We start from the raw sequence: 27,020 nt of genomic DNA, 5'->3' as shown, positions 1-27,020 counted from the left end.
GCAAGGCCCCGAAGAGTCTTTGAATGCCATGTTTGCTCGCTTTGATAGGATTGTTAGCAATCTTAGATACTAGAGTTTTGCAGTATTCTGACCACAAGAGAGCGATCAAGCTTCTCTATGCTCTTAACCGTAGCATATGGGACATGAAGATATCAAGCATTGAAGAGTCACCAAGTTACAATATGTTAACTTGTGATGAACTCTTCAACAAGCTCAAGTCTACCAAGATAGCCAAGGCGGCTCGGATTGGCCTCGGAAACCCCCTGTCTCAGAACATGGCGTTGGTTTCCAAACCAAATGGTGGAAATCAGGCTGAAGCTAGCTTTTCTTGTTCTAACACTTCACCAAGTGGTTTTGATTTGTCTTCCTTAGTGTCTATCACAGAGGAGCAAGTGGACGCACTCGATGATGAGGACCTTGCTCTCATCATGAAGAAGTTCATTCGCTTCTACAACAACAGGAGAGACCGGAGGAGAGGGGGCTCCCGTGCTAGTTTTGAGTGTGGTGATACCACTCACTTCAAGGCGGACTGCCCCAAACTCAAGAAGAGGGAGGACAACAATCACGACTACAACAAGCACAAGAAGAAGAAGAACAAGAAGCCTTTTTTCAAGAAAAATCGCGACAAGATGGCCAAGAAGGCGGCCAACGTGGCTTATAGGGCGTTCGTGGTGCCTCTCAGCGACATCGATACCTCATCAAGCTCGGAGGAGAGCTCGGAGGAGGAGGAACTGTAAGTGAAGAACAGAAAAGGGCCAAGGACTTCTCTGGCCTCTACTTCATGGCGGACGACAACAATGACAATGACCCCAAGTTTGATCCCTCTGAGGTATTACAATTCTACGACCAACTTTTCATCTAAGTTGATACCTTGAATGATACCCTCGTTAGCCAGGATAGGTTATTTAAGAAAGTTGTGCGTGAGTTGAAGAAGATTAGGCCTAAGTATGAGTCTATTTTTTCTGAGCTTGAGTTGCTTAGGTCTAGGGCCACGATTGATGATGAGGATTGTGAGATTTGCTTGGTTGTCATGAGTGAGCTTGCCGAGCTTCAAACTATGGATGCTCAAGTCGTCACTCGGCTTGAGACTGCCGAGAAGAAGCTCCTTGAGGAGGAGTCTAGAATTACTCTCTTAGGTGCTTGTAAGAATTACCCTTTGCTCTCAAAGGATGCTGAAGTAAAAGACAAGCGCATAAAAGAGCTAGAGTCTAGATTGGAGAGTTCTGAGAGTTCTACGAATGTGTAGCCTAAGTGTCCCACCTGCATGATCCTTAAGGATAAGCTCAGCTAGGTTAGAGGGCAAGTTGAAAAGCTCGTGGTTGAGAATGAGTACCTCCTTTCTCTTGTGGAGAAGTGCTCAGAAGGCAAGGACAAAATGGATTTGATCTTGGTCAAGACCAAGATGTGTGCTGATAAGGCTGGGTTAGCTTTGGGTTTGGGCTTTGAGAGAGTTGCTTACACCGGTTCTAGCAAGACTTTATTTACCCCACCCACTACCCTAGAGTCGAAGAAAGCCAAGATCAATGTCTCACAATCCAAGTCAGAAAAGAACATGCCTATACTTCAACCTACAAAGAAGAAACCTACACCCAAGAGAGCTCCACCGCCTAAGATGAGGGCACCTATGAGAGAGCATAGAGTAATTGGCAGTAGAGTTTATGAGAGACGCTACCACTGCACCTACTGCTAGAGAGAATGTTATCTTGTTGGATTTTGCTTTTGCCGTAGGAGAGATGAGAGGCGTGAGTGGGAATGGAGTACCCAGGATATGTATCACCCCTCTGTTAGTGTACATGAGCCTTTTCCTCACTCCTACCTATGAGTATCTAGCGCGTTTCATTTTTTTCCTAGAGGTATTGCCCGACGTGAATTTTATCATGACTCATATAATTTTGGTCCACGTGTAAGAGGCTTTGAGTCCCAGTGCTTTGACGGACCATGTTTTCCTCATCGTGGTACTCTCCCCCAGCATATTGGCGTTAAGTTGCATGCACCTACTGTTTCTGCTTCAAGGCAGATGACCTAGTACTGGATTCCTAGGAGGTTTTTGAATAACCCCTGTACTGAGCCATCCACCTTCTATTCTTCTCATACGTAGGTGGTAGGCGGAGGCCTGGAGAACAATTGGCTCATTGACTCTAGTTATTCGTGCCACATGACCAGATATTCATCATGATTCTGTAGCCTCGCCCTGATGAAGCATCATGAGTACATCACATTCGGGGATGATTGGAAAGGAATGGTGAAAGTCAACGGTATGGTAAGGGTGAATGAGAGTTTCACTCTCAAGGATACGACTTTGGTGGAGCATCTGGGATACAACATTCTCTCTGTATCTCAGTTGTTGGATGAGAACTTGGAAGTGTGTTTCAAACGCGATATTTCTCGAGTTCCCAATTCTTCTAGCGCTTTGATTTGCAAGATTTCTCGAGTTGTGAGAGTTTTGGAGTCGATTTTTTGATTCTTCTTGGTGCTCAATATTCTTCTGAGCTTTGGATGTGGCTTAGGAGACTAGAGGCACATGAACTTTGATTTTCTTACTCGGTTGAGTGCCTTAGGCTTGATCCGATGATTGCTCAAGCTCAAGTTTGAGAAGAACCTTATTTGTGCTCCTTATCGGTATGGCAAGATGGTTGCTGCTCCTCACCCACCAATTAATATAGTGATGACTGAACGATCGGGAGAACTTCTCCATATGGACACTATTGGTCCTTCCCGAGTTCGTTCGGCAGGTGAAAAGTGGTATGTACATGTCATTATTGATGATTATTCTCGCTACTCTTAGACCTTCTTTCTTGTGAGCAAGGATGAAGTATTCTCACACTTTCAGAGCTTAGCTTTGAGATTGTTCAAGGAATTCCCTGGTGCATTGAAAGTAATTCGAGTGATAATGACACCGAGTTTAAGGACTATCTCTTTAATGCTTTCTGTCTTGAGTATGGCATTGAGCATCAATTTTTTGCCCCACACGTTCCTCAGCAGAATGACGTGATTGAGAGAAAGAATAGAACATTGGTTGAGATGGTTAGGACAATGCTTGATGAGCATAGGACTCTTAAAAAGTTTTGGGTTAAGGCCTTAGCACAGCGTGCTACATCTCAAATCGGTTTTTCTTGCACTTGATCTTGAATTTGACTTCTTATGAATTGCGCTTTGGGAGGAAGCCAAAGGTTTCACATTTGAAAATTTTTGGTTGCCGATGCTTCATCCTAAAGTGTGACAACCTTGACAAATTCAATTCGCACTCTTCTTATAGTATTTTCTTGGGGTATTCTCTTCATAGTCATGCTTATAGGGTTTACAATCTTGATACTAACACCATCATGGAATCCTGTGATATGACTTTTGATGAGTCAACCCCCTGTGCTAGTTCTGTCTTTAATTTTGCAGTTGATCAGGAGATAAGTGAGAGCATCTTTGTAGATGGAGACCTTCTAGCTCTTGGTGATGACGAGGATGATTCACTACTTCCCTCGATCACACCAGCTTTAGAGCTCCCTCCTGCTTCTTCTACTCCAGCAGAAGGTCTTGCAGCCTTTACTTCCACTTCAGCTGCTTTCGAGCTTGCACCAGCAGTGTTTGAGGGGGAGGTACACTCACAACGTGAGGCCCCTCAATACATTCAGCAGTGGCACCCTCCACAGACGATGATCGGTGACATTAATGAGAGGGTAACGATGTCTAAATCTGCTTCTCATGCTTATTTTACTGATTCAGCATTCGTTGCTTCTTTTGAGCCATATGATGTTAGACATGCACTTTCTTATTCGAGTTGGGTCAATACCATGCATGAAGAGTTAGAAAATTTTGAGAAAAATCAAGTTTAGTTCCTTGTAGAGCCACCCATAATGTTCACACTATATGCACAAATGGGTTTTTAAAAACAAATAGGGCGAGGATGGATCTGTAGTGAGAAACAAGCCTAGACTAGTGGCTCAGGGTTTCACTCAGGTAGAGAGGATAAACTTTGGGAAGACCTTTGCACCGGTAGCTAGGCTAGAATCAATTAGGATCCTCCTAACATTTATAGTATCCTAGGGTTTCAAGCTGTATCAAATGGATGTTAAGAGTGCTTTCCTAAATGGTTTCATAGAGGAAGAGATCTATGTCAAGCAACCCCTAGGCTTTGAGCACCCCAAATACCGTCATAGAGTTTACAAGCTTCAGAAAGCTTTTTATGGAGCAGACACCTAGAGCTTGGTATGATAGGTTTAGGTCCTCCTTGCTAGAGCATATGTATGTGATGGGTCGGTCGATAAAACTTTGTTCACTCTCAGGCATGACAATGATTTCCTACTTATTCAGATTTACGTGAATGATATCATTTTTTTGGCTTTTCTCATGCACTTGTGGCCAAGTTTGAAAAAACTATGAGTAGGGAGTTCGAGATGTCGATGATGGGCGAGCTCAACTTCTTCAATGGACTTCAAATCAAGCAATGCAAGTAGGGTACATTCATCCACCAGACGAAGTACACCAACAAGCTGCTAAAGAAGTTTGACATGAGCGACGCGAAACCATTGGCGACACCGATGGCTACATCAACCGTGCTTGATCCAGATGAAGATGGCGAGGTGGTGGACCAGCGGGAGTTCAAGAGCATGATTAACTCCCTCCTGTACCAGCAACAAGATCAGACATCCATTTTGTTGTATGCCTCTGCGCTCACTTCCAAGCTTCACCGAGGACATCTCAAGCACACCCTTGAGTATGGACTTTGGTTTTCTACTTACTCTTCACTTTCTTTTCGAGGTTTCTCTTATGCAGATTTTGCTGATTATAGAATTGACAAGAAGAGTACCTCTTGTACTTATCATTTCTTGGGTACTTCTCTTATGTATTGGTATTCTCGCAAGCAGTCTAGCGTTGCGCAGTCTACTACTGAAGCTGAATATATAGTTGCCGCTAGCTGTTGCTCACAGATTTTATGGATGGTTGCTACCTTGAGGGACTATGGGTTAGATTTCAAGAGTGTGTCACTTTTGTGTGATAACACCAGTGCCATAAGCCTTGCCAATAACCTAGTTCAACACTCCAGAATCAAATACATAGATGTGAGATTCCACTACTTAAAAGATCACAATGAGAAGGGAGACATTAAGTTGAGTTACATAGATACCCAACACTAGTTAGCCAATATTTTCACCAAGCCTCTTGATACAACTAGATTTACCTATTTGAGGGGAGAGCTTAGGGTATGTCATCCTTATGGCATTGTGTAAGGGAGAGTTACCTTTGTACATACTCTATCTTACTTTTATTGTATTTGCATTGCATAGCATTTTGTAAGATAATCATGTTAGCAAATTTCACTTATATGTTATTTGCACTTTATTATACTAGTTGTGAATTTGTGTTAAGTGTAATGGATGTATAAAAATTTGTGCAAGCTTAGACTTTTATTGAAACATGATATAAAATCTGTTAAGCAAGCTTGTCTTTTCTAAGAATGAACTTGAAATGTGAACATCTCTTGTTACCCTTGAGTATTTACTTTAGCTTGATTAGTGCTTAAATTAGGGCTAGTTCTGTGAAAAGCTTGTGCTAGGCTGCTTTGTTTAGTTCAGCGGATTAGGGGTCCTTGACCTTTGTCTATGTAGATGTTTAGCCCATGATTAACCCTTGGGAGAGCATGTGCTCTTTTGTGTTGCAAATGCACTACTTGTTTTGGCTTTGTGAAAAAATTACATATTTTGAATTCTATGTTGAGTCAATAAAATGGATGATCAAGTTTTGAGCTAAAATTGAATCCAATACGATGGCTTAAGGCTTCATGTGATTTGCTAAAGAAGTGAAACCATGGTTGCTTAAAGCTCACTTAAGAATAGTTATATGATCAAATGAGAAAGTTAACTTCTACTTTTTAATGTGCTAAGAATGTTCTTTTTCATGTTGTTAAACTAAGGCTTAGATTGATATGTGGGTGTTTGCATAGCATGTCGGGTTGAACTTGGTTGCCTAGTTTGAACTTGACATAGCACTAGTTTCTCTAATCTTTGCACTGATCATGAAAACTGTGGATGCTTTTATGGTGATAACTTTTGGATAATTGAACAGTATGATCAAAACTTGCTTCACTTCCGGTGCTTGTGACATGAACTCACTTCGAGACTTTGGGCGTCTTTGAGTTATATTATTTACTCCTCATAGTGCTTTGGCATCTCTAATCCCTATACATGCTTTGTGATCTATATGTAAAACTTTGTAGGCTTGCATTTCATTTATATATCTTTAGCATTGTCTTGTATCCTTGATGTTTGCATTGCCAAAGGGGGAGAAAGTATGCCCAAAGATATTATGCACAAAATTCAACAAAGGGGAGAAGATTGCATTTATTTAGAAATGATAGAAAAAAATGGAAAATATGCAATCATCAAAGAGGAGCATGTGTTTTTGGGTCTTTCTTGCTCTTTTGAGGTTTGTGACTTGTCTTTGTTTATCTTCGGTCTTTTGTAATCTTTCTTATGCCAAGTGATATGGTTCTTACTCTTTCTCGAGTTTTGGTCACTTGGACGAGCTTCATTTCTTCAAACTCAAATCTTTATGTTTTGGGGATTGTCAATGCACTCATCAAGGGGGGATTGAGAAACCAAATTGAAATGTGTTTTAGTTTGCATGTGATGAGTCATTGACAATGTTGGATTTGAGATGATTTTGGTTGGTATAAGCTTGTTTGTGTGTGATCTTGTTTACGGCTAACCAAAGTTTGAATTGGAGCAGACTGTTTCAGAATCCAGAAAATTATGCCTCACCAGAGCATTCCTTGTATGGATTTTTAACCACATCGGATAGTTTAGTGTTATGGTGAAGTGTGCACTGGAGTATTTTTAGTGCTGAAGCAGAAATGGAAGCAAACACCGGATGGTTCGGCGATGGACTTAGAGAGCACTGGAGTATTTTCTGCAGAGAGGAGATTTTTGACGCCAAGTTTGAATATGTATGTTAGATGGTCCTGTGCTGAGTTTGTGAACATCGGAGAATGCGCCAGACCTTTTGTTGTAGAAGGATGGTTCGGTAGATTAGCACACGCTAGATTATTCAGTGATGGATATGAGATCATCGGAAGCTTCCACATGACCTTTTCTTGAAGAGAGCAAAATTTTCTTAAAACATATAGTGCTATACTCACCGGATGGTCCGGTGTTCAGGAGGAGAACACACCGAAACATCCAGTGTTCACGTTTTCTGCAGGATATGCTCTGAGTTGAAGTATTTGATTTTGTGCTAACCTAGAGATGTTTTGGAGTGTGGAGAAATGTGTTTGGTTGTTTTATGGTGTGCAGGTAACGGATGCAACTTGGCGGTCGACGGCGGGTGATTAGGGCTAAGCGGGTGCTTGGTGCCGGACGATCAAGGAGGGCCAAGCGGAGTCAAGGGTGATCCTAGCTGTACACATGGAGGTCGAGCAAAGCATGAAACAAAGGATGAAGACGGCGTGTTGATAAAGTCAAGCGAAGGGAATGTCGGTATAAGTGATAAGGCGGTCTGAGGGATCGGGAGCGGGAGAGACTTGCCATGGTCAAGATTGCAAGACACGGGACGCGTTATCATCAGAACGCTTGCTTCAGGTGGAAGCAAATGGCGGCTAGTCACACTTTGAGAAGTGTGCTAAGAGTTTTGTGGTTTGGCCTCAAAACTGTGGGAGGACTAGATGAGTACGTGGCCATCGTAAAACTTGCGTCGAGATAAAGCTAAGTCATGAAGGCGCTGAGACCGTCCGATGAATGGAGAAGAAAATAGACTAAAATGTCCTCGGTGGTAAGTAGGAGTGTACTACAAGAGATGAGTGTTTTGAGAAAAAGTTAGGAAATTTAGGGATTAAGTTTCCTAAGTCTATAAATAGAGGAGTAGGGCTATGAAAGAGGATAAACTAGCCATTTTGAGCCCTTTTTTATATCTATATGAGAGCCTTGTGCTGGAATTTTAGAGAAGAGTAAGAAGAAGAGTAAGATGAGTGTTTAGCCTATGTATTATGTGAGAGTTTTGTGAGGAAGGATCTTTATAATCTGTCTAAAATAGGGCTAACTTCTGCTACAATAAAGTTTATTTTTCTTTTTGTTATTGTGCTCACCTTCTTCTAGTTTCCCTCTATTTGTTCCCTTGCAAGTTTTTCAATTTCCGGATTTGATTTTTGTTTTGGTTTTTGGGCTGAAATTTCAGCACCTTGTGAGGTCATTCTTCTTATTGCTAGAGATATCAAATTTGCATATACACGCTTATGTGATAGGGTCTTGAATTTCTTTGACTCTAGACAATCAACTTGGAGAGTTTTATTGCTCGGTGTTCATCTTTTCTTGTTTCTTTATAAATTGTGATCTTTCGAGTGCTAAGACATACGGATTGATCTTAAATAAAATTTATAGTTCATATACCATCCGTAGAGTCGCGTTGCCTCGATTTTCTATTGTTAAAATATCTCTCTATTTTTGCTTCAGCTTAAGTTTTGATGTACGTTAGCCAAATAGAAGAAGACTATCAATTTCGTAAGAAATTTATTGAGACGTATATTCACCCTCATCTAGCCATCAGTCTCGTTCCTACAGAAACCCGTACACACCTATACAAAAGCTGCACTTTCACAAAAGAAGTGTGGAGCATGCTCACAAGTAGGTCAAACTTCACTTCACTGCCAGATTTTGCTGAGGTGGTCACGACAAATAGATGGTGGAAGGTGGCACAAAAGAACATTGACCGCCAAGCGCAAAAAGAGTTTAATGGGCTAGTCATATATTTTTTATAGAATATTTGGAAGGAATGGAACCGAAAAACCTTTCAAAATAAGAGTTGTTACCCATCCAATCGCACTTAAGATTAAGGAGGATTTCGTCCAGTGATGTCTCGCTTTTCTTTACCCTAAGTAGTTTCGCGCTAGTTGGAGTGGTGTGTTTTTCTCAGGAAATTAGTTGGCAAATATTTTGTTTTTCTTATATATTTTTTCTCCTTTTAATATAAAATTGGCAACTCTCGTGTCGTGTTTTATAGAAAAAAAAATATTTTAGAAAATCACTTCTACAAAATCAGTATGACAATTGATACTGTAAAATACTGTTTGTTAGAACTCTTACTAATATTTCTAAAGTTAGTCTGAGTCAAATAAAACATAAAACTTATGCTCAGATATTAGCAGCTAAAAATAGCCGCAGAAATGGATCGCGGGCATGGTCAACGAATAAATAAGTGAAGCCGCGACAACGTCGCCAACACACGCCCCCGTCGTCTCCCACGGAAGCAGCGACACCAACCACAAGTTCACAGCACCTGCGATCCGCGCCGATTCCACTTCGCACTCCCCCCCCCCCCCCCCCACCCACCACACACACACTACACAAACCCATGGCCTTGGTGACGCTGCTTCGCCACCTGCTCCCGGCGGCAGCCGCGCCGGCCAGGCCTCCCGACCCCGTCGGGGCTTCCCTGACGACCCACCGCGCCCTCCCGCTCCGCCGGGGCAGCCTCCGCCTGAATCTCTCCGCGGCGCCGTCCCCGTCCCCTGCGGCCAGGGCCGTGGCGGCGGCGGCGGCGGCGGGAGGGAGGCCGACAGTGCTGGTCACGGAGAAGTTGGGCCCCGCGGGGCTGGACCTGCTGCGTGCGTTCGCGAACGTGGACTGCGCGTACGAGCTCACGGCGGAGGACCTCCGCGCTAAGGTGTCGCTCGTGGACGCGCTGGTGGTGCGCAGCGCGACGCGCGTCACGCGGGAGGTGTTCGAGGCGGCGCGGGGACGGCTGCGCGTCGTCGGCCGGGCCGGGGTTGGGATTGACAACGTCGACCTCCAGGCCGCCACCGAGGCCGGGTGCCTCGTCGTCAACGCGCCCACGGCCAACACGGTTGCCGCGGCCGAGCACGCCATCGCGCTCCTCGCCGCCATGGCACGCAATGTCGCGCAGGCCGACGCCTCGCTCAAGGCCGGTACGCCCTCGTTTCTCCAAACAAATTTGTGCACGATAACACGACCATGCTGTTCCTACCACATATTATGTGAATCCCGATAAGGTGGTTGCGTAAACAGTGTGCACCTGTTGAAGAAGAGGCTGTGAAATGCAATTGCGATTTTTCAACTATTATTTTCTGATAGATGCACATTGCTCGCTATAAAATGTAGTAATGTTATGCGGACCAACAAGTTTGTTGTTATGAGGCACAGGATGGCAGCTTGCCTGTATTTCTATAGTGGTGTACTTTCGATGGTTAGGTTGTAAATGATGCTGGTGTGAAGTGCAGAGAAAACTTGTGCACGTAGTGTCAAAACTGGTGGCACCAATGGCGTGATTAATTGGAAATTTTGTTTTGACTGTATTATCGTCATACATGGGGTTTGTTTGCTTAAGGAACGCTACAGTACTAATTAGTAATCAACAAAGTTTTTATCAAGTTGTTGGCTGCTTTTAACTTTACCTATTTGAGGTCCTGTCCTGTAGTCTTGAGGCACCGAATAATATCATTCTTATTGCCAATTCTTTGTTTGTTGGTGATATATTTCAGGCATATCTTGTTACATTAACAAATTGATATTCAAGACTAGACTGTATAAATTTGAAGTGAGCAAGAACCAATCACTGTTGGGTTCAGAACGTCGTTACTCACAAATCCATTTTAACTGATACAAAAATGCTTATGTAGCAGCATTGGTACATCATTGTGCTGTGTGTAATAGATTTGTACTGAGTGTTGCGCTTTGCATAACTCAGGCAAATGGCAACGCAACAAATTTGTTGGTGTTTCCTTGGTGGGGAAGACACTAGCTGTTATGGGCTTTGGAAAGGTTGGCTCGGAAGTAGCTCGACGTGCAAAAGGACTTGGGATGGATATCATTGCTCATGACCCATATGCTCCTGTTGATAGAGCCCGGGCAATTGGTGTAGATCTTGTATCATTTGATGAGGCCATCTCTACAGCAGACTTCATATCACTGCATATGCCTCTTACTCCATCAACTTCAAAGCTTTTCAATGATGAAACTTTTGCAAAAATGAGAAAGGGTGTTAAGATTGTCAATGTTGCAAGGGGTGGAGTAGTTGATGAAGAAGCATTGCTGAGAGCACTCGACAACGGAACAGTTGCACAGGTAATTCCTTTCGTCATGGCCATCCATCCAAATGTTGACAATGCATATTGCTGTTATACAATTGTCATCAGCATCTTATATCATTATTCGCTGTGCAATGTTTGTGAGAAAAAGAGAGATCTTTTAGCCTTTTTCCTGATTGCGTTGTGGTGTGAGCCAGGCTGCACTTGATGTATTTACTGAGGAGCCACCGCCGAAAGACAGCAAGTTAGTGCACCATGAAAATGTCACTGTCACACCGCACCTTGGAGCTAGCACAACAGAAGCGCAGGTTACCTGTTTTTTTCCTAACAAACTTGTTTGTAGTACGTCATATATTAGTAGCTTATCCTCTTAACTTTATGTGCTGTACTCTACAGGAAGGTGTAGCCCTTGAAATTGCAGAGGCTGTTATCGGTGCACTGAGAGGAGATCTGGCTGCTACTGCTGTAAACGCCCCAATGGTCCCTGCTGAGGTACTTTTGTTACCAAGGAAGAGATTCTTCATAGTGTCTTTTCAGTATAATTGTGCAATCTGCTTGTGTTTAAAAATTCCATCTCTTCCCACAGGTTTTGTCAGAGTTATCTCACTATGTTGTCCTTGCTGAGAAATTGGGCCGACTTGTTGTGCAACTCGTAGCTGGTGGGAGTGGGGTTAAGGGAGTCAAGGTTGTCTACTCATCAGCTAGAGACCCAGATGACTTGGACACAAGAATTCTTCGTGCCATGGTCACCAAAGGCATTATTGAACCTATTTCAAGTGCATTCGTTAACATTGTCAATGCGGACTATGTCGCCAAGCAAAGAGGCCTCCGCATCGTTGAGGAGAGAATTTTCCTTGATGGTTCACCAGAAATACCTCTAGACTCTATCCAGGTCCACCTTGCCAATGTAGAATCCAAGTTTGCTGGTGCCTTATCTGATGCAGGTGACATCAGAGTGGAGGGCAAAGTTAAGGATGGCGTGCCACATCTTACACTTGTTGGGTCCTTCAATGTCGATGTTAGTCTTGAGGGGAACCTAATATTATGCCGCCAAGTTGACCAGCCGGGCATAATTGGGAAAGTGGGATCAGTTTTGGGAAAGATGAATGTAAATGTGAGCTTTATGAGCGTTGGAAGGACTGCTCCAGGAAAGCAGGCGATAATGGCAATTGGAGTTGATGAGGAGCCTGAGAAGGAAGCTCTCAAGATGATCGGTGACATACCGTCTGTTGTGGAGTTTGTCTTTCTTAAGCTTTAGAGGTAGTAGGTAGATACCCATAATAACATGAGTTCTCTGTTATATTAGTATGAGATTGGTTTTTCCAAGCTTTTAGTTGCTAGTTTGGGATAGAATGACATTTTTTTTCTGTGTCCTTTGGGACACGGCACTCGTAGATATATATCAAGAAAAAAAACCCAATGTTTTCTCTGGGGCCTGCTGTTCTGCTAATCGACATCTCGTAGATATATATCAAGAAAAAAAAACCCAATGTTTTCTCTGGGGCCTTCTGTTCTGCTAATCTGTTGAACTCTGTTGTCATTGTGTTGGGTTATCTCATATGCGTGGTTGGTCTGAAATATTTTGGTGATGCTGTCGTTAGAATCTCTATCTCTAGTTTCAGGTTTTTCTGGATACTGAACTGGCGACCTTTGTTCTGAGACTTCTTGGCTGCTGTCACAAACAGGTGCATAGAAGAGTACTTTATAATCCATTTCTTTTCTAGTCTTCCCAAAACCGTTTCAGCTCTCTAAACTACTTTTACATTACTAGAGCTGAGCTTTTCGGCTGCGGTACGGGTGAATTTCCTTTACAATACTTAGACATTCATTTTAGAAAATTAAGGAACGCTGATTGGAAAGGGGCCAAGAAACAATTAGAGAAGAGACTCAGAAGTTGGAAAGGAAAGCATCTTTCAATGGGTGGGCGTTTGATATTGATTAATTCAGTGCTTAGCAGTCTGTCTATGTACATGATGTCTTTTTTGCTATTCCAAGGGGGTGTTTAAAAATTTTGACTATTTTTGCTCCAGGTTCTACTGGCAAAGCGACGATAAAAAAAAATACCCACTTGTAAAATGGAACATTTTGTGCTGACCAAGAGATCAAGGGGGTCTAGGAATTCAGGATTTTGATATAAAGAATATTGCCTTACTCAGTAAATGGTCTTTTAAGTTGCTCACGTCTGATGGAATGTGGCAACAGCTGATTCGCAATAAGTAACTAGGCTCTAAACCATTATCACAGGTCTAGTGGAAAGCTGGAGATTCGCACTTTTGGGCCAGCCTTATGAATGTGAAGCGAGATTTTCTACGCTTTGGAACCTTCACTATCAAAGATGGTATCCAGATCCGTTTTTGGGAAGATCAGTGGTTGGGAAATACACCTCTGCGATAACAGTATTCATGCCTTTACAGTATAGTAAGGAACAAACAGGATACGGTAGCAGAAGTCCTCCAAACTTTTCCTCCAAATTTTTCTTTTAGAAGGGATCTTATAGGGCCAAAATTAATTACGTGGAATACCTTGCTTCCTCGAATCGTTAATATTGTACTTAATCAGGAGCAAGATGAATTTCACTGGAACTTAACTCCAAATGGGCAGTTCTTGGTGAAATCTTACTATCTTGCCTTAATATATAGTGATGTTCCCAATCGTAATAAACACATTTGGAAACTGAAGGTGCATCTCAAAGTCAGAATCTTCCTTTGGTACCTTCGCCAAGGTGCAGTGTTGACAAAGGATAACCTGGCTAAGCGCAATTAGTGAGAGTGTACGAAATATTATTTTTGTCACCATGAAGAGACAATTAAACATCTTGTCTTTGAATGTCGTTTAGCCCGCGTCGTGTGGTCTATCATACAAGCGGCCTCGGGCCTCTACCGGCCTCGTAATGTATCACATATGTTCGGGACTTGGTTACGGGGTATTAGGAGAGAATTGAAACAGAAAGTTCTGTTGGGAGCGGCTGCTACTTGCTGGTCGCTTAGGCGATGCAAGAACGATATGGTGTTTGATAAAAGAAATATTTCATCTTCTTTGCAGGTTATCTACCTTTGTACTCACTGGCTTCGTACCTAGGCTATATTACAGAAGCCGAATTCACGGAATACGGTTACAGTGACGTGTTAGCATTTGAAGAGGGTGGTCAGGGAGTGTTTTACCCAGTTTTATGGGTGGCGGCCTAGTCGGAGGATCGAAGCACATTAGCATCCCCTGTTTTCACCTTTGTAATCATCTTTTATGTTTCATTTTTTCCTTTTGTGCTATGTGTATCTTGTTTATGCTGAGGCTGGGAGTGTTCTCAATTCGATTATATCACTTTGATGTAATTATCTGAGTTCAATAAAAACTTCTTTTTGTCTAAAACTAGAGCTGTAGAGTATTTGACTGTGCATCCAGATCAAATGTTACAGTACATGTTTATGAATATTGTAGGGGGAAAAAGTAACTTGATATGATAATTTCAATAGTGCAGCCTTTTTTTTCTTGATTGAATTATATAGTCTTTTGCAGGATATCCAGCATTAGCATTTGAAACACGTGAAATTTCATGGAACTTGACACCTTTTCCCTTTCCTTTCTGGCATGGATGAACAACCGGTGCATTTCGATTCCACCATTTAAGACTTTCAATAGCTTTGTCTTGCTCCAATTAGGTTGAGCCATGTGACCTAACTGCATTGTCAGGATCGAACCCTGTTAGGTGAACGACACCGATAAACCCCGTGCCCGATCTGACAAGAACGCATTGCATGTTCTCACATCCGAACAGCTCTGCCGACCCATTCCATATCTCCAACCTCTTTTACAAAAGCCATAAGCAATTCTCCATCGGGTCCTTTTCAAATTCATCCGGACATAAGACGACGAGATAATTCTTTGTGTGTCATTAAATGTTAACAAAATTATCGATTTGTCACGGAAAGATCATGATCCCTTTCATATCACCACTTAATTTTTTTTTCCTTTTTCTATATGTTATCACCGTCGTAATGGAGGTGACGGCAGTAACACACAAGAAATGAATTTAATTTTTCATCCCTGAATGCCATTATCATTAAGGGGCATTTACAAATATCTCTCGGGTTTTTTATTTTTTGCAAAGATATCACTCGAATGACAGTTTTAATAGTATTTTTTAATTTTCTAGTGACAAGCTTACAATAACACCAGAAGTAGTGATTTATTTGTAATTGTCACTATCATTAATTACGCTATGACAGCGATGACATTTATCGGATGAAAAAATTAAATTGATGGTATGAAAGGGATTATAATTTTTTCAATGGTAAATTGATAATTTTGTTAACACTCAGTATCACACAGGAAATTATGTCTAAGACGATCCATCATCCCATGCGGCCATGCCTCTCTTTTAGTTGTTGCTGTGCTGGCCACCGATCCGATCAGGACTTCACCGAACTGGGGCATCGTCAGGCGTCAGTTCATCATCCATTCACCAGCTTTTACACCCTTGCCGGGTACGCTGATGATTGGAGCAAGGTGAGTGCGCTGCACACTGGATAAAGGCTGCTCTGATGGCAACGCGATCGTGGTTGGGGGAGGCCAAGTGGAGGGAAAACCTCAGCGATCCTCGGAGGCCCAGGAGTGCACGTAACTTATGCTCCCCTGTTTTTTTCAATACAATTGGAATCTATTATCCGAGATCTTCATTAAAGATCTTTTAATGAAGCAGGTGCGAGACGGGAGATCGAATTCTCGTCGGTCGGACTCTCACCTTAGAGTCCAACCACCGAGCTTTATGCTCATTCGCATTGTACTCCCCTGTTGATGCTGAACGTTACATGCACTGCTATACTAGTATGCTACTACTGTTTATCCTTATCATGATTTGTCCGAACTCTGAAGCATTCAAACTGTTGTGCACTCGGTCTGAAATGGGCATGTTGCAAGTTTTTCTGAATTCGGATCACGGCGCTACTGTTTTTTTTCTGAAAGGAAAATAGCTCTTGCTGTTGCTGCTGCTGTTGCAGGTCAAGGCAGTCTCAGAATTCAGATCACGGCGCAATAGTGCTTGGCGTGAGCGGGAACGAGGGATCGTTCGCACGCGAGGAGGCAGTGGCGTGATGCACAAGCCAAAAGGTTATCGCGCACGGCACGCGCGTCCACTCTTCGTGCCACACGACCGACGGCGACGTCCAGCCTTGCGAGGGGTTCTTGGCTGGGGGCGGCCCCGGAGAGCTGGAGGTGCTTGGCTGAGCATCTTAGCTCTAGATCTTTCGTTTTTTTAAGCGGAGTTTGTGACGAGTCGAAACTGGATTTGACAGGAATTTAAAGGGTGTTTGGACGAGGGCATTGCTCGAGGAGGTTTTCAAGTTCGAACCAAATACTATAGAACTGGAGTAAATTTTTTTTTTCCGGTTTTTGGAAACCGGAAGCAGTATACTTGCGCATAAAATCGCAGAAAAATATCTGATCTGCACTTCTGAGTGCAGCTCCCTGCTTCAACACCGGCACTGTTGGTTTGAATTTGTCCGATTAAGATCCTTATTTGACAGGATTATAACTCACATCTTCATCTCAAATTTAGTGTTTATAAGTTAATATAAAATAATTTAAATATCTATTTTTAGTTTAAAATATAAATAAGATGAATTTTTAAACATCTCATCAACTCTAACTTTATAAATTTCTAAAGTTAGAAATACACTTTTTTAAAAAATTCAGAACTGAAACTCTATCGAGCAGAGCCACTATCGGCACCTGTAAATATCCATGATGGCTCGTCGATTGCCCAAGTCGCAAACGAAATAATCTGGAAAATTCCGATCGTGAACTGTCGCAAATTATGAGATTTTTTCCAAGTCCTAAATGCTGCGATCACGTGAAGAAAGCTTAACAGCACGGGAAGGTGGGGCCTCTCGAGATATTGGCGGCAAAAACAATCGCCTCTTTCCGTCGAGTTCGTTTCGGCCCGACCCCACCTCCAAATCCGGTGCGCGCGAGAAAAGCACACTGCCTGGAGGCACTCACAATCAACTGTTTTAGGAGCGGTTTATGTATAATTTGGATGTGCATCTTTAACTGAAGAAGGTCATACGGGTCCTTTCTTAGAAATAAAATACTATACGAAATTGTTTCTAAAACCAATCTAAGCGACATTTGTTTACCAGATTGTGGGACGCTTAAACATCTATCTTTAAACCTTAATCTTGGTGATGCAAGTCATATAAAGCCATAAGAAAGGTAACAAATTTAAAATAGTTTCCTCACTTACCAGCGTGGCTAAATGAATCGTGACCGCATGATGTAATTTTATGCTGCGTCATTATACAAAATGGTTAGACAATACTAGATGAGCCAAAATTGCATTTTCCAGCTTCCTGATTTAAGGAGTTTCAAATAAAATTTGTTTCGGACTCTTTTGGGGACATAGCTCCAACCAATAGCAAAATGCAACAGAAATGATGTAGATGTATGTCAACGTTTAGTAAAGTCGATTATTCAAATACTGGTATAAAATAAGGATACATGTTGATCTCAACATATGTATCGAAGATATAGACATGAGTTTTTATACCGGTTCAGACTTTTTTAAGATAATAGCCCTATCTAAAACATTGATTAATCTTAGAAAAATACAAATACAATTTAGGTTTGTCTATATATATAATCCTACGGCTCTCGACAAGTTCTCTAGTATTCTAAGTTCTAAAGTCCTTGTTAGACGAATTTGTCTCACGGTGGTGGTCTCATGATTTCTAAATAGAATATAATAAACTATCTGAAATATCACCCAATATCTTATTTGCCTCACGGTGGTTGTGAAACCTATCATATCAGATTAAGGACACATATACAGTAGATACTCATTACAAGGATATATCGTATTTATAGTAAATATATAATTTATTAATTACACATTTCTCGTCATATAAATCGATAAGAAAGGTAACAAATCTATTACATATATTAAAGGGCCAAAAATTGGAGCAATTCTAGGGATCAAATTACTATAGATACTGGTCATATGGGTCCCACGTATATGTACATGTATATATACGGATACATACATATATATATATGTATGTGTGTGTATATGTGTATGTATGTGTATATACATATGTATATGTATCTGTATATATATATGTACACATAATTTTTTTTGCGAAATTCTAGAAAAATAGCTAAAGGAATAATAGTTATATTGATAAATATGCTAAATAATCTAAAATGCTTAGAAAAATATTTAAAAATCAAAAAATATGAAGCAAATTTAGTTAGGTTCGTATTATTGTCATCTACATATTAAAATTATGTGAATGTATGAAAGTACCACTGTTTTCTCAATAATTAAATTAATGTGTTAAATATTGATAAATTCATAAATAAATATTGAGATATCAAAAAATTATGAATATAATTTTTTTAGTCTTCCTTTATCATGCTCTGTGCCAAAAAAAAAAAAAAAACGGGTGCGGCATAGACGTATTAATCCGTCTAGTTTAAAATACTTTCCTCACTTACAAACGTAGCCATCAGCACGCCTAACTGAACAGCATGATGTAATCTTATGCTGCGTTAAAAAAAACTAGCACAATGTATGCATGCTAATCCGTCTAGTTTAAAATACTTTCCTCACTTACAAACGTAGCCACCAGCGTGCCTAAATGAATCATCACCGCATGATGTAATCTTATGCTGCGTCATCATACAAAATGGTTAGACAATACTAGATGGGCCAAAAATTGCATTGTCCAGCTTCCTGATTTAAGGAGTTTCAAATAAAATTTGCCTCGGACTCTTTTGGGACATAGCTCCAACCAATTGCAAAATGCAACAGAAATGATGTAGATGTATGTCACTACCTAATTAAGTCTCAAAAGACGCGCACATCCAAGCACTATACCATTGTGAAAGTCGTTGACCCCTTAATGTGGCAACATGGACACATGGGGAGCCACCGCACGGGATCACTAGCTTTACGAGATGACGACATCCGGTTCGTCACCTGGCACCACGTCCACGTCAGGCTTATGGCTCAAGATTCTCGGGCCGGACTGTGACTCAACGCTACCGAGTCGCCCGTTTTTCTTAGCTAAATTACCGAAGTACCCATATGATCCTGTCACAGCAATTCCAAAATTACAATTTCCAAACCTAAAATGAAATCTTTGTCCATTTCCAAAACAATATTTTTTTTTCTCCTAGGAACCTGTTTGCGGTACCATTGACTTTCAGTACATTTGGCTTAGAAGACGAGTTTAGTACATTTTTTCTCCATTAAACCTAACTTAGAAGACGAGATACATTTGGCTTGAAATTTTGAAGAAAAGAAACATGTATGGAACTTTAAAAGGCTTCCGTTTCAATCCTATCAACTCCTTGCTTCTCATATGGGCTTTTGTATGATTGTATCTCCTAAGATATACTTAAGATAGTGCCGCAGACTTGGAGGACGTGGTTGCTCCAATGGTGACCTAGCTGACCTAAGGCATTTTGAGTGTTCTTATCAATCGGCAAGCAAGGTGCAACAATAATTTACCTTAGGAGCTCTTGTCTAAATAGTTTCATGCACCGGTTGACTCTTAGACACAGGAAGCACTCTACTCCTTATCAATCGGCAAGCAAGGTGCAACAACAATTTACCTGAGAGAATAGTCTTTTTTGTAAGAACCTTGTTGTCCCTTGTATTTTGCCTATCTGGGCTTTACTCCTTTTTAATATAAATAGGCAACTCTCAAGATAGGTGTGTCATTGAAGTCTCGGGATTTTATTATCATCTATTTTTGCAGTTGCGACAAACACTATCACCGAACAAAATCTCTTGGATGCATATGAAATGAACCCTTGCCCTAAAGTGACCGACTCCTCCTCAGGCGACCGAGAACTAGGGAATTCTCAGTCGATGTAATAACACCATCTGATGGAGATCAAACAGAAATTCTCCTTTCTTCAACCTTTGGACACTTCAACTTCTCTCTTCTTCTCCATGCAATAGCCTCATCACAATCCCCCACCATTCTACTTCGTCTCTGGTGCCGACTCTTGCCGCCGGAGTCATCATCGTAGCTCGCCGCCACACTAAACCTAATGTTGCCAGGAGTTTTCTTTGTCTTCCCCACTATCGTCACTTGGTCACCGCCAGTCCTCCATCACCACAGTCGGCAATGCCCCGCCGCCCTACCCACTGGCCGCTATCACCGTCAGTCCAATCAGCTTCCCAATCCCTTCAATATAATCCCGGTGGCCAAACAACCCCACAACTCTAACCCCCGAGCTTAATCCCCAAACCCTTACCCTAACTGGGAAGCATGGTGGCGAGCGGTGCCGAGTAGTGATGCCAGAGTCGAGGACTGCAGTAGGAGCGATTCACCAATCTCATCACTCGCCAGGAGATGTAGAGAGAAGAAAACATGCTCCATGGAGAAGAAACATATTAGGCGTTGGATCCACATCCAATAGATAAAGTCATCGACTGAAAAATTTGATCTTCTCATGCAACTATGCATAAAACTTTTCATTACGTAAATCATTGAAGAAGTGGAGGCTATTAGAAGTGCTATTGTTGACGTTAAAAGGCAAAAAGGGGAAAATTGCAAATACCCCTACAAGTCGCATTGAGTTACAAATACCTCACCAAGAGTGCAAGTAATATAGTTGCATTTATCATCCTATAAGTCTAAGCCTATCATAAAATCCCTTTTTAGGGTTCTCACCTAATGCCATATTAACATATTTGCTATGATATGATCTCTAGTGCTCCACGCAGGATGATATCATAGATAGTAAGTGATCATGGAGCGTTTAAATTGTGGCACACTACACTTCTCCTTTGGTTTAAATTGTGGAGAAAGTTGTAGTGACACATTTGATTCATTGGACTTTAGTACGCTATTAAACTCTTCTCATCCCCACCTTTCAATGCTGGTAGATAAGGTAGAGCACTTGAAGTCATATCATAGCAAATTTGTTAACAGGGCATTAAGTAGAACACAATGGAGGATTTTGCTATGAGATCAGACTTGTATGGGCTATAAACCCAACTATTTTACTTGTAAATGGACTTTTGCAAACTTGTGGAGAGATATTTTCAATTTTTCCAAAAAAAATGAACAAAAGAGACATCATGGATTGTTACCATACGATAAACCAAATTTGCGTGGACTGTGCAAGTGAATCGCACGGATTTTACCATACGGTAGATATAAAAACACTCAGCAGCACCGTGTTCTATGATTAGTTAGGACCATCGGATGGTAGTTTGGACATTTGGCTCGGCCCCAAAATCTGTTTAGGTGGCACAGAAAAGTGGGCTGATTTTGACATGCAGCGAATCACCGGCTAATTATTGGTACTCGGCAGCTAATTTTCTAACGGTGCAGTTGACGGTGTCAGATCTGTAAAGCTAATCTTTGTCTATTTCAACTTTGTGGAACTACTGGCGGTTGCTTTCAAAATATATTTACTAAAGCTCTGAAGATCCTATGTCCATTCTAATGTATGATATATCTTGACTTAAGAGTCTATAGTGGTAATTCAAATAATTGGCGGTATAGCATGAGTCTTGGTTTCACATTCCAACATTAGTGCAAAGCTAACTACATTACAGCGTAGTGAATAGCACAAACCGGCAAGTGTGCTGGTCAAACATCAGAAAATTACATGCTATAGCAACAATTTCAAATAACTGTAGATTCTGGGGCAGTTTGTTTTTGCAGAATTGCAGTTTTTGAGTAAGCCTATTTGTGCCATAACCATGACTTATGACAAGACTAACCTGTGTCGTGCATGACCTGTGACATAAGGCCATGTACCAAGTGGCGTGGACGATTGCCGTTGAGAGATGGGCCTGCTTCATAGCAGCTGTGGTTTAAGGTGGGGTACCTAATACCTGTAATGTTTCTGTATAGTTTTATGATGGTTGATATAAAAATATGTAGCTATGAGATATTTACTAATTTTTAGTGTGTGATATTTACTAATTTTTAGTATATATTTCTTTAACAAAGCATCGAAATTGGCCTTCTTCTATGCAATCACAAAATAGAGGACATGAAGGCCATGAACTTGCCATGCTACTATGCAAGCACCAAATAGAGGACATACTCCAAATAACATGTACTTATGACCAATAAACACATGATCTATCTAACTAAGGCTGATCCACTAGCAAAAGCGAGGATGCCCCTTTTTCATTTGGGTTTGATCACTATTGTCGAAGATTGGTAAATAAGTCGATTTTGCAAATATTTATTTAAAGTATAGATGTATGGTCATTAACTATGTGTACCGAGAATGAGTATACGAGATTTTATATGGGTTCAGATCTCACTTAATATAGTAGCCTTAAGTCATGTTCTATATATCTTAATTAATCTTAAAAAAGACAATTATAATAGGGTGTGTCTAGATATAATCCTAAAGATCTCGGCGAGTTCTCTCGTGTTCTAAGTCCTGAAACCTTTATTGGATGAATGTAATCCTGACTTGAATATGTTGTGGGTCTTAATAAAATATTTTTGTTTCTATTTGACTAGGTTTGCTTCTCCTTATCCTCTCTTTCTTGTTGCTCCCCTAGGAAGTACCTCTTTTCTCTCCTTATATTGTCGAGTCAGGGAGATGTAAAGTATTTATAATCTGTGAGGTAATTTTCTAGATTGTGTTATTTTTTAATATCTGAATGTTTCATTTCTAACATGGGAATAATTTTCCTATAAAATAAGATAAACTGTCTAAAATATCGACACATGTATTATTTATCTCATAATAATTATAAAACCTATCTATCACACTAATGACACGTGAACGATAATGGTCTATTATTTAGAACACAGTCTTCGAACGGATGACGCGTCACTTCTTTAGGTTATAGATTTATCAAGCCTCTTCCGCCCCAGAGTTTATAGTAGCATGGTAGAGCGAGGTTGTGAGTGTTTTGCGTGGGACTCTGTGGGATCCCCATCTTCATATATTGTGCTCTCCGAAACAAAAGTTAGGCATATGCCGACGTCTAATTAGAGTGCGAAAGATAGAAACAGTGCAGCTTCAGTAGAGTGGCCGCCGCTTGTTAACACGAGATGTGAGGCCGGGAGATCTCCGTTTAATCACCGACGTCTAATCCAGCATCACCATCTGGGATTAGTCCCACAGCGATTCATCCACGCGAAAGGCCAGCACGGGCCAGTCCATCCCCGACGCGGACATCAGCCTCCCTCCCCTCGTGCGCGGGGCCCACCTCCATCAATGCACAAAATCGACTTGCGGGTCCCACGACCCGACCCGCCGAAATCCCAATATATTATTATTTTAATCCGATTTCCCTTGGTTCCCAGCCCCCCACGTGTTCTAACCCTCCACGTCACCGTCCCCCACTTACTACTACATGTAGCGCCCCATCTCCACTACGCCGCGCTCCCACCATCAGGACACCACCACCACAAGCACCGCGCCACCAGTTCACCACTTCCATTGCGGCGCCGAGCTAAGCCTTAGCCGCGCCAGGGTGGTGCTCACTCTTTAGCGCCGCTCGCTAGATATGGAGGTGCACAAGTACTGGGGCGTGGGGGGCCGGCGGTGCGGCGCGTGCGAGGCGTCCCCGGCGGCGGTGCACTGCCGCACCTGCGGGGGCGTCTTCCTCTGCACGGCGTGCGACGCGCGGCCCGCGCACGCCGGGGCGGGGCACGAGCGCGTGTGGGTGTGCCAGGTCTGCGAGCTGGACCCCGCGGTCGTCACGTGCAAGGCCGACGCCGCCGTGCTCTGCGCCGCCTGCGACGCCGACATCCACGGCGCCAACCCGCTGGCGCAACGCCATGCGCGCGTCCCCGTCGCGCCCATCGGGTCGGCCGCCGCGGCGGCGGCCGTGGAGTCCATGCTGTTCGAGACCGGCGAGGCGGTCGCCGAGGCCGAGGAGCAAAAGGCAACCGAGCAGCAGCACTACGCGCTGAACCTGAACGTGGATTCCAAGGACATGAAGCTGGACTACCTGTTCTCCGACCTGGATCCCTACCTCAGCGTCGAGCTCCCGCGCTTCCAGCACGCCGACAGCGTCGTCCCCAACGGAGCCAGCGCCGGCGCCGCCGTCGAGCTGGACTTCACGTGCGGCATCGGCGTCAAGCCGTCCTCTTACAGCTCCTACACGGCCACCTCCCTCGCGCACAGCGTAAGTTTTCCCTTGCCCCCTGACATGAACTCCTTGGAAACTAATGGACGCGTCTTTCTGATGAATCTTGTCGGCTGTTTAATCCTTTGCAGGGCTCGTCGTCGGAGGTTGGCGTGGTGCCGGAGGCTATCTGCGGCGCCGGCTGGGGCTTCGAGCTTGATTTCACCCGGGCCAAGCCTCATGCCTACATGCCGTACACCGCGACTCCGCCGAGCCACAGCGTAAGAGCCCAACCAAAGCTCCCACCTTTCGGACAAACACGTGTAGGCAGTCCATGTGCATGTACTGACGTAGATGTGAATTCGGCTTGGCATGCAGGTGTCGTCGGTGGACGAGGAGGTGGTGCCGGACCGCGGGGACGCGGCAGTGGCGAGGGCGGCTTCGGTGATGGGAGAGGGCAGGGAGGCACGGCTGATGCGGTACCGGGAGAAGCGGAAGAACCGGCGGTTCGAGAAGACCATCCGGTACGCGTCCCGGAAGGCCTACGCCGAGACACGGCCACGGATCAAGGGCCGCTTCGCCAAGCGGCCGGACCATGACGCCGACGCCGACGCCGACGACGTCGATGCCGAGGCCGAAGCCGCCGTGCCGTCGTCGTCTTCGTCGTCGTACGTGTTCGACTTCGGGTACAGCGTCGTGCCGAGCTTCTGATCGGCCTCGGTCCACACGCGCACGGCCGGCAGCGCGCACGACCCGGCACGGCACGCCGCCGCGCGCGCCTTGTACTTGTATCGATGCATAGGGGAGGACTAGCAATCCCATGTACTCTCTTTTTGAGCGCCTTATGTGCGCTAGTGATATATAATTTGAATACTACTACTACTAACAAAATTTCAAAATAGATAACGTATAATATTATATTTATTAAAGTAGATAACATATCGATATATTTATGAATTTAGTATTTATATTTGATATTTTGTTCATCGAAATCCAGGTATCGAATATAGTATTGTGCACTGTATTTGATACCTAAGATGTCGAAAACGGTCTGTATTCGACAGCTGGGGTGTTGAATACAAGCTTGTGCTTGTGTCGGCAGCGGACTTGTCACCCATCACTGCTGTCTGCGTCTTGTCACCCGTCACGTAGCCCATGTGCTGCTGTCTCTAAGCGTTGTGTTTTGCTATATAATGGTAGTGGACTTTAGTTGAGAGAAGCAGCAGCGTGAGAAGAGAGGAGAGAAGCAACAGCGCGAGAAGAGAGGAGAGAAACATCAGCGCGAGAAGAGTAGAAGCAGCACGAGACAAGGATGAGAAATAATGCGAGGCGAGAAGCAGTAGTGGGAGAGGAGTAACCTAAGGAATAGCAACACGAGTTACAATAAGTACTTAGATTATATATTTAATTAATATTTAGATTAATAATAATAATTAGATTAAGTAGATTGTTTAATCTGTTAAATTATATTAATTTGATAAATTAGAGTACTTAGATGGTTTACTTAATTTGATTATATAAATTAGAGTATTTACATGAATTAATCAGAGTTATTAGAGTTATATGATTAATTGGATTAATTAGTTTTACTCAATTAATTTGATTAATTTAATTAGTTTAATCACTTAGATTTAGTGGAATTGTGAAAGATAGTATACAGGAGCAGTAAAGATATATGGTGGTGGACCCCATATAGCCATGGGTGCCTCCCCTCATGGTGGCATTTGGTGCAAGTGGTGGCGCAAGGTGATGGCCTAGTGCATGCATACTCTACATAGGTGTAAGTAGGAAAAATAAATTCTTTGCTTAAAATAAATTATCAAATTGAAATTTTGTATCACAACCGATTTTATCGAACATAATCAGATACGGCTTATGTGTGCGAAGGATATTTAACACACATAAGGACGTTACAGGTGAAGTAACAAAAGCAGTACTTTAAAGAAATAAACGTCGAACTCTTATAACAATTGATATATATTATCTTCTATGTAGATATCTGCAGCAAAATAGAAGCACTGGTGCCCAACAATACCACAGGCAACCGACCGGGAGACACGCGTATAGAACGTCACAACCTTATCCTAATAGTCTTCAATATCTTCACCGATAACTACATAGGCAATCGACGGAGGACATCTCACTAGAATGCATCTTTCACGAGGTCTTCGAATTCTTTCCCAACTGAGTGTTTAGTTATAGCAAATGTGAGCATATGTCATACTCAGCAAGTTGTGAAGGAAATATTATGCATATGAAGGCTTTTACAAGGTAAGGCTAGTTTGGTTCTTTTGCATAAAACAACAATTAAGTAAAAATATTTGAAAAGCAGTAGTAATTAAGTATATGACTGTAAACAACCAACCACCTCAAGATTCCACCCATCTTGACTTAACCAACTAACCACCTCAACCAACGTTCTAACCACCAAGGTTGAACACCCAACACCTTAACCATGTTTCCCACCGCCAAAGTTGAACTACTAACCACCTCAACCACGATTCCCACCATCGTGACCGACCCACACCTCAACTATGGTACCCACCACCACAGTTGACCACACTGACCAAACCATCAAGTTATAATCATGGTAGGTTTTTCGTGCCGCTCGTGACCGTGAGCACGGCTGAATATTCAGTTTTAACTATGCATAGGTTGTACATACCAATAAGTCATGATTTCATCACTCATAAGTAGGTGACTAAGTCTCCATTTTGCCCGTGTTAGCTAGATACTTGCACACATCCAAGGTGTGTGGCCAGGAGATCACTACAAAGCCTTTACAATGCTCCTCTTAGCTTATGTCTACCCGCTAAGGTTTCACCGTCGCGTGATTTTACCTCAGCAACGAAAGCCCCCTCTTGCGCCTTTCGGATCCCAAGACATCGTCCATTCATCGTTTTTCTGCCTGGTCTACACTATGCTGAGAGT

The 27,020-nt window shown here is 42.6% G+C and overlaps 2 protein-coding genes across 2 annotated transcripts; both read left to right on the top strand.

The window, feature by feature from the left end:
• Positions 1–9,284: 9,284 nt before the first annotated feature.
• LOC133927152 (D-3-phosphoglycerate dehydrogenase 3, chloroplastic-like) lies at positions 9,285–12,476 on the top strand. The gene is made up of 5 exons (XM_062373459.1): positions 9,285–9,907; positions 10,687–11,063; positions 11,224–11,334; positions 11,423–11,518; positions 11,613–12,476. Exons 1-5 carry the CDS (start codon positions 9,334–9,336, stop codon positions 12,282–12,284), a joined length of 1,830 nt encoding a protein of 609 aa, XP_062229443.1. The 5' UTR covers positions 9,285–9,333; the 3' UTR covers positions 12,285–12,476.
• Positions 12,477–23,398: 10,922 nt separating this feature from the next.
• Positions 23,399–24,980, top strand: LOC133927150 (zinc finger protein CONSTANS-LIKE 5-like). The gene is made up of 3 exons (XM_062373458.1): positions 23,399–24,149; positions 24,242–24,370; positions 24,468–24,980. The coding sequence occupies exons 1-3, from the start codon at positions 23,526–23,528 to the stop codon at positions 24,798–24,800; spliced, it is 1,086 nt and encodes a 361-aa protein (XP_062229442.1). The 5' UTR covers positions 23,399–23,525; the 3' UTR covers positions 24,801–24,980.
• The last annotated feature ends 2,040 nt before the right edge of the window (positions 24,981–27,020 follow it).

This window comes from Phragmites australis, chromosome 8, assembly GCF_958298935.1.
Source record: "Phragmites australis chromosome 8, lpPhrAust1.1, whole genome shotgun sequence".
NCBI lineage: Eukaryota > Viridiplantae > Streptophyta > Magnoliopsida > Poales > Poaceae > Phragmites > Phragmites australis.
This window is presented reverse-complemented; position numbering and strand designations above follow the sequence as displayed.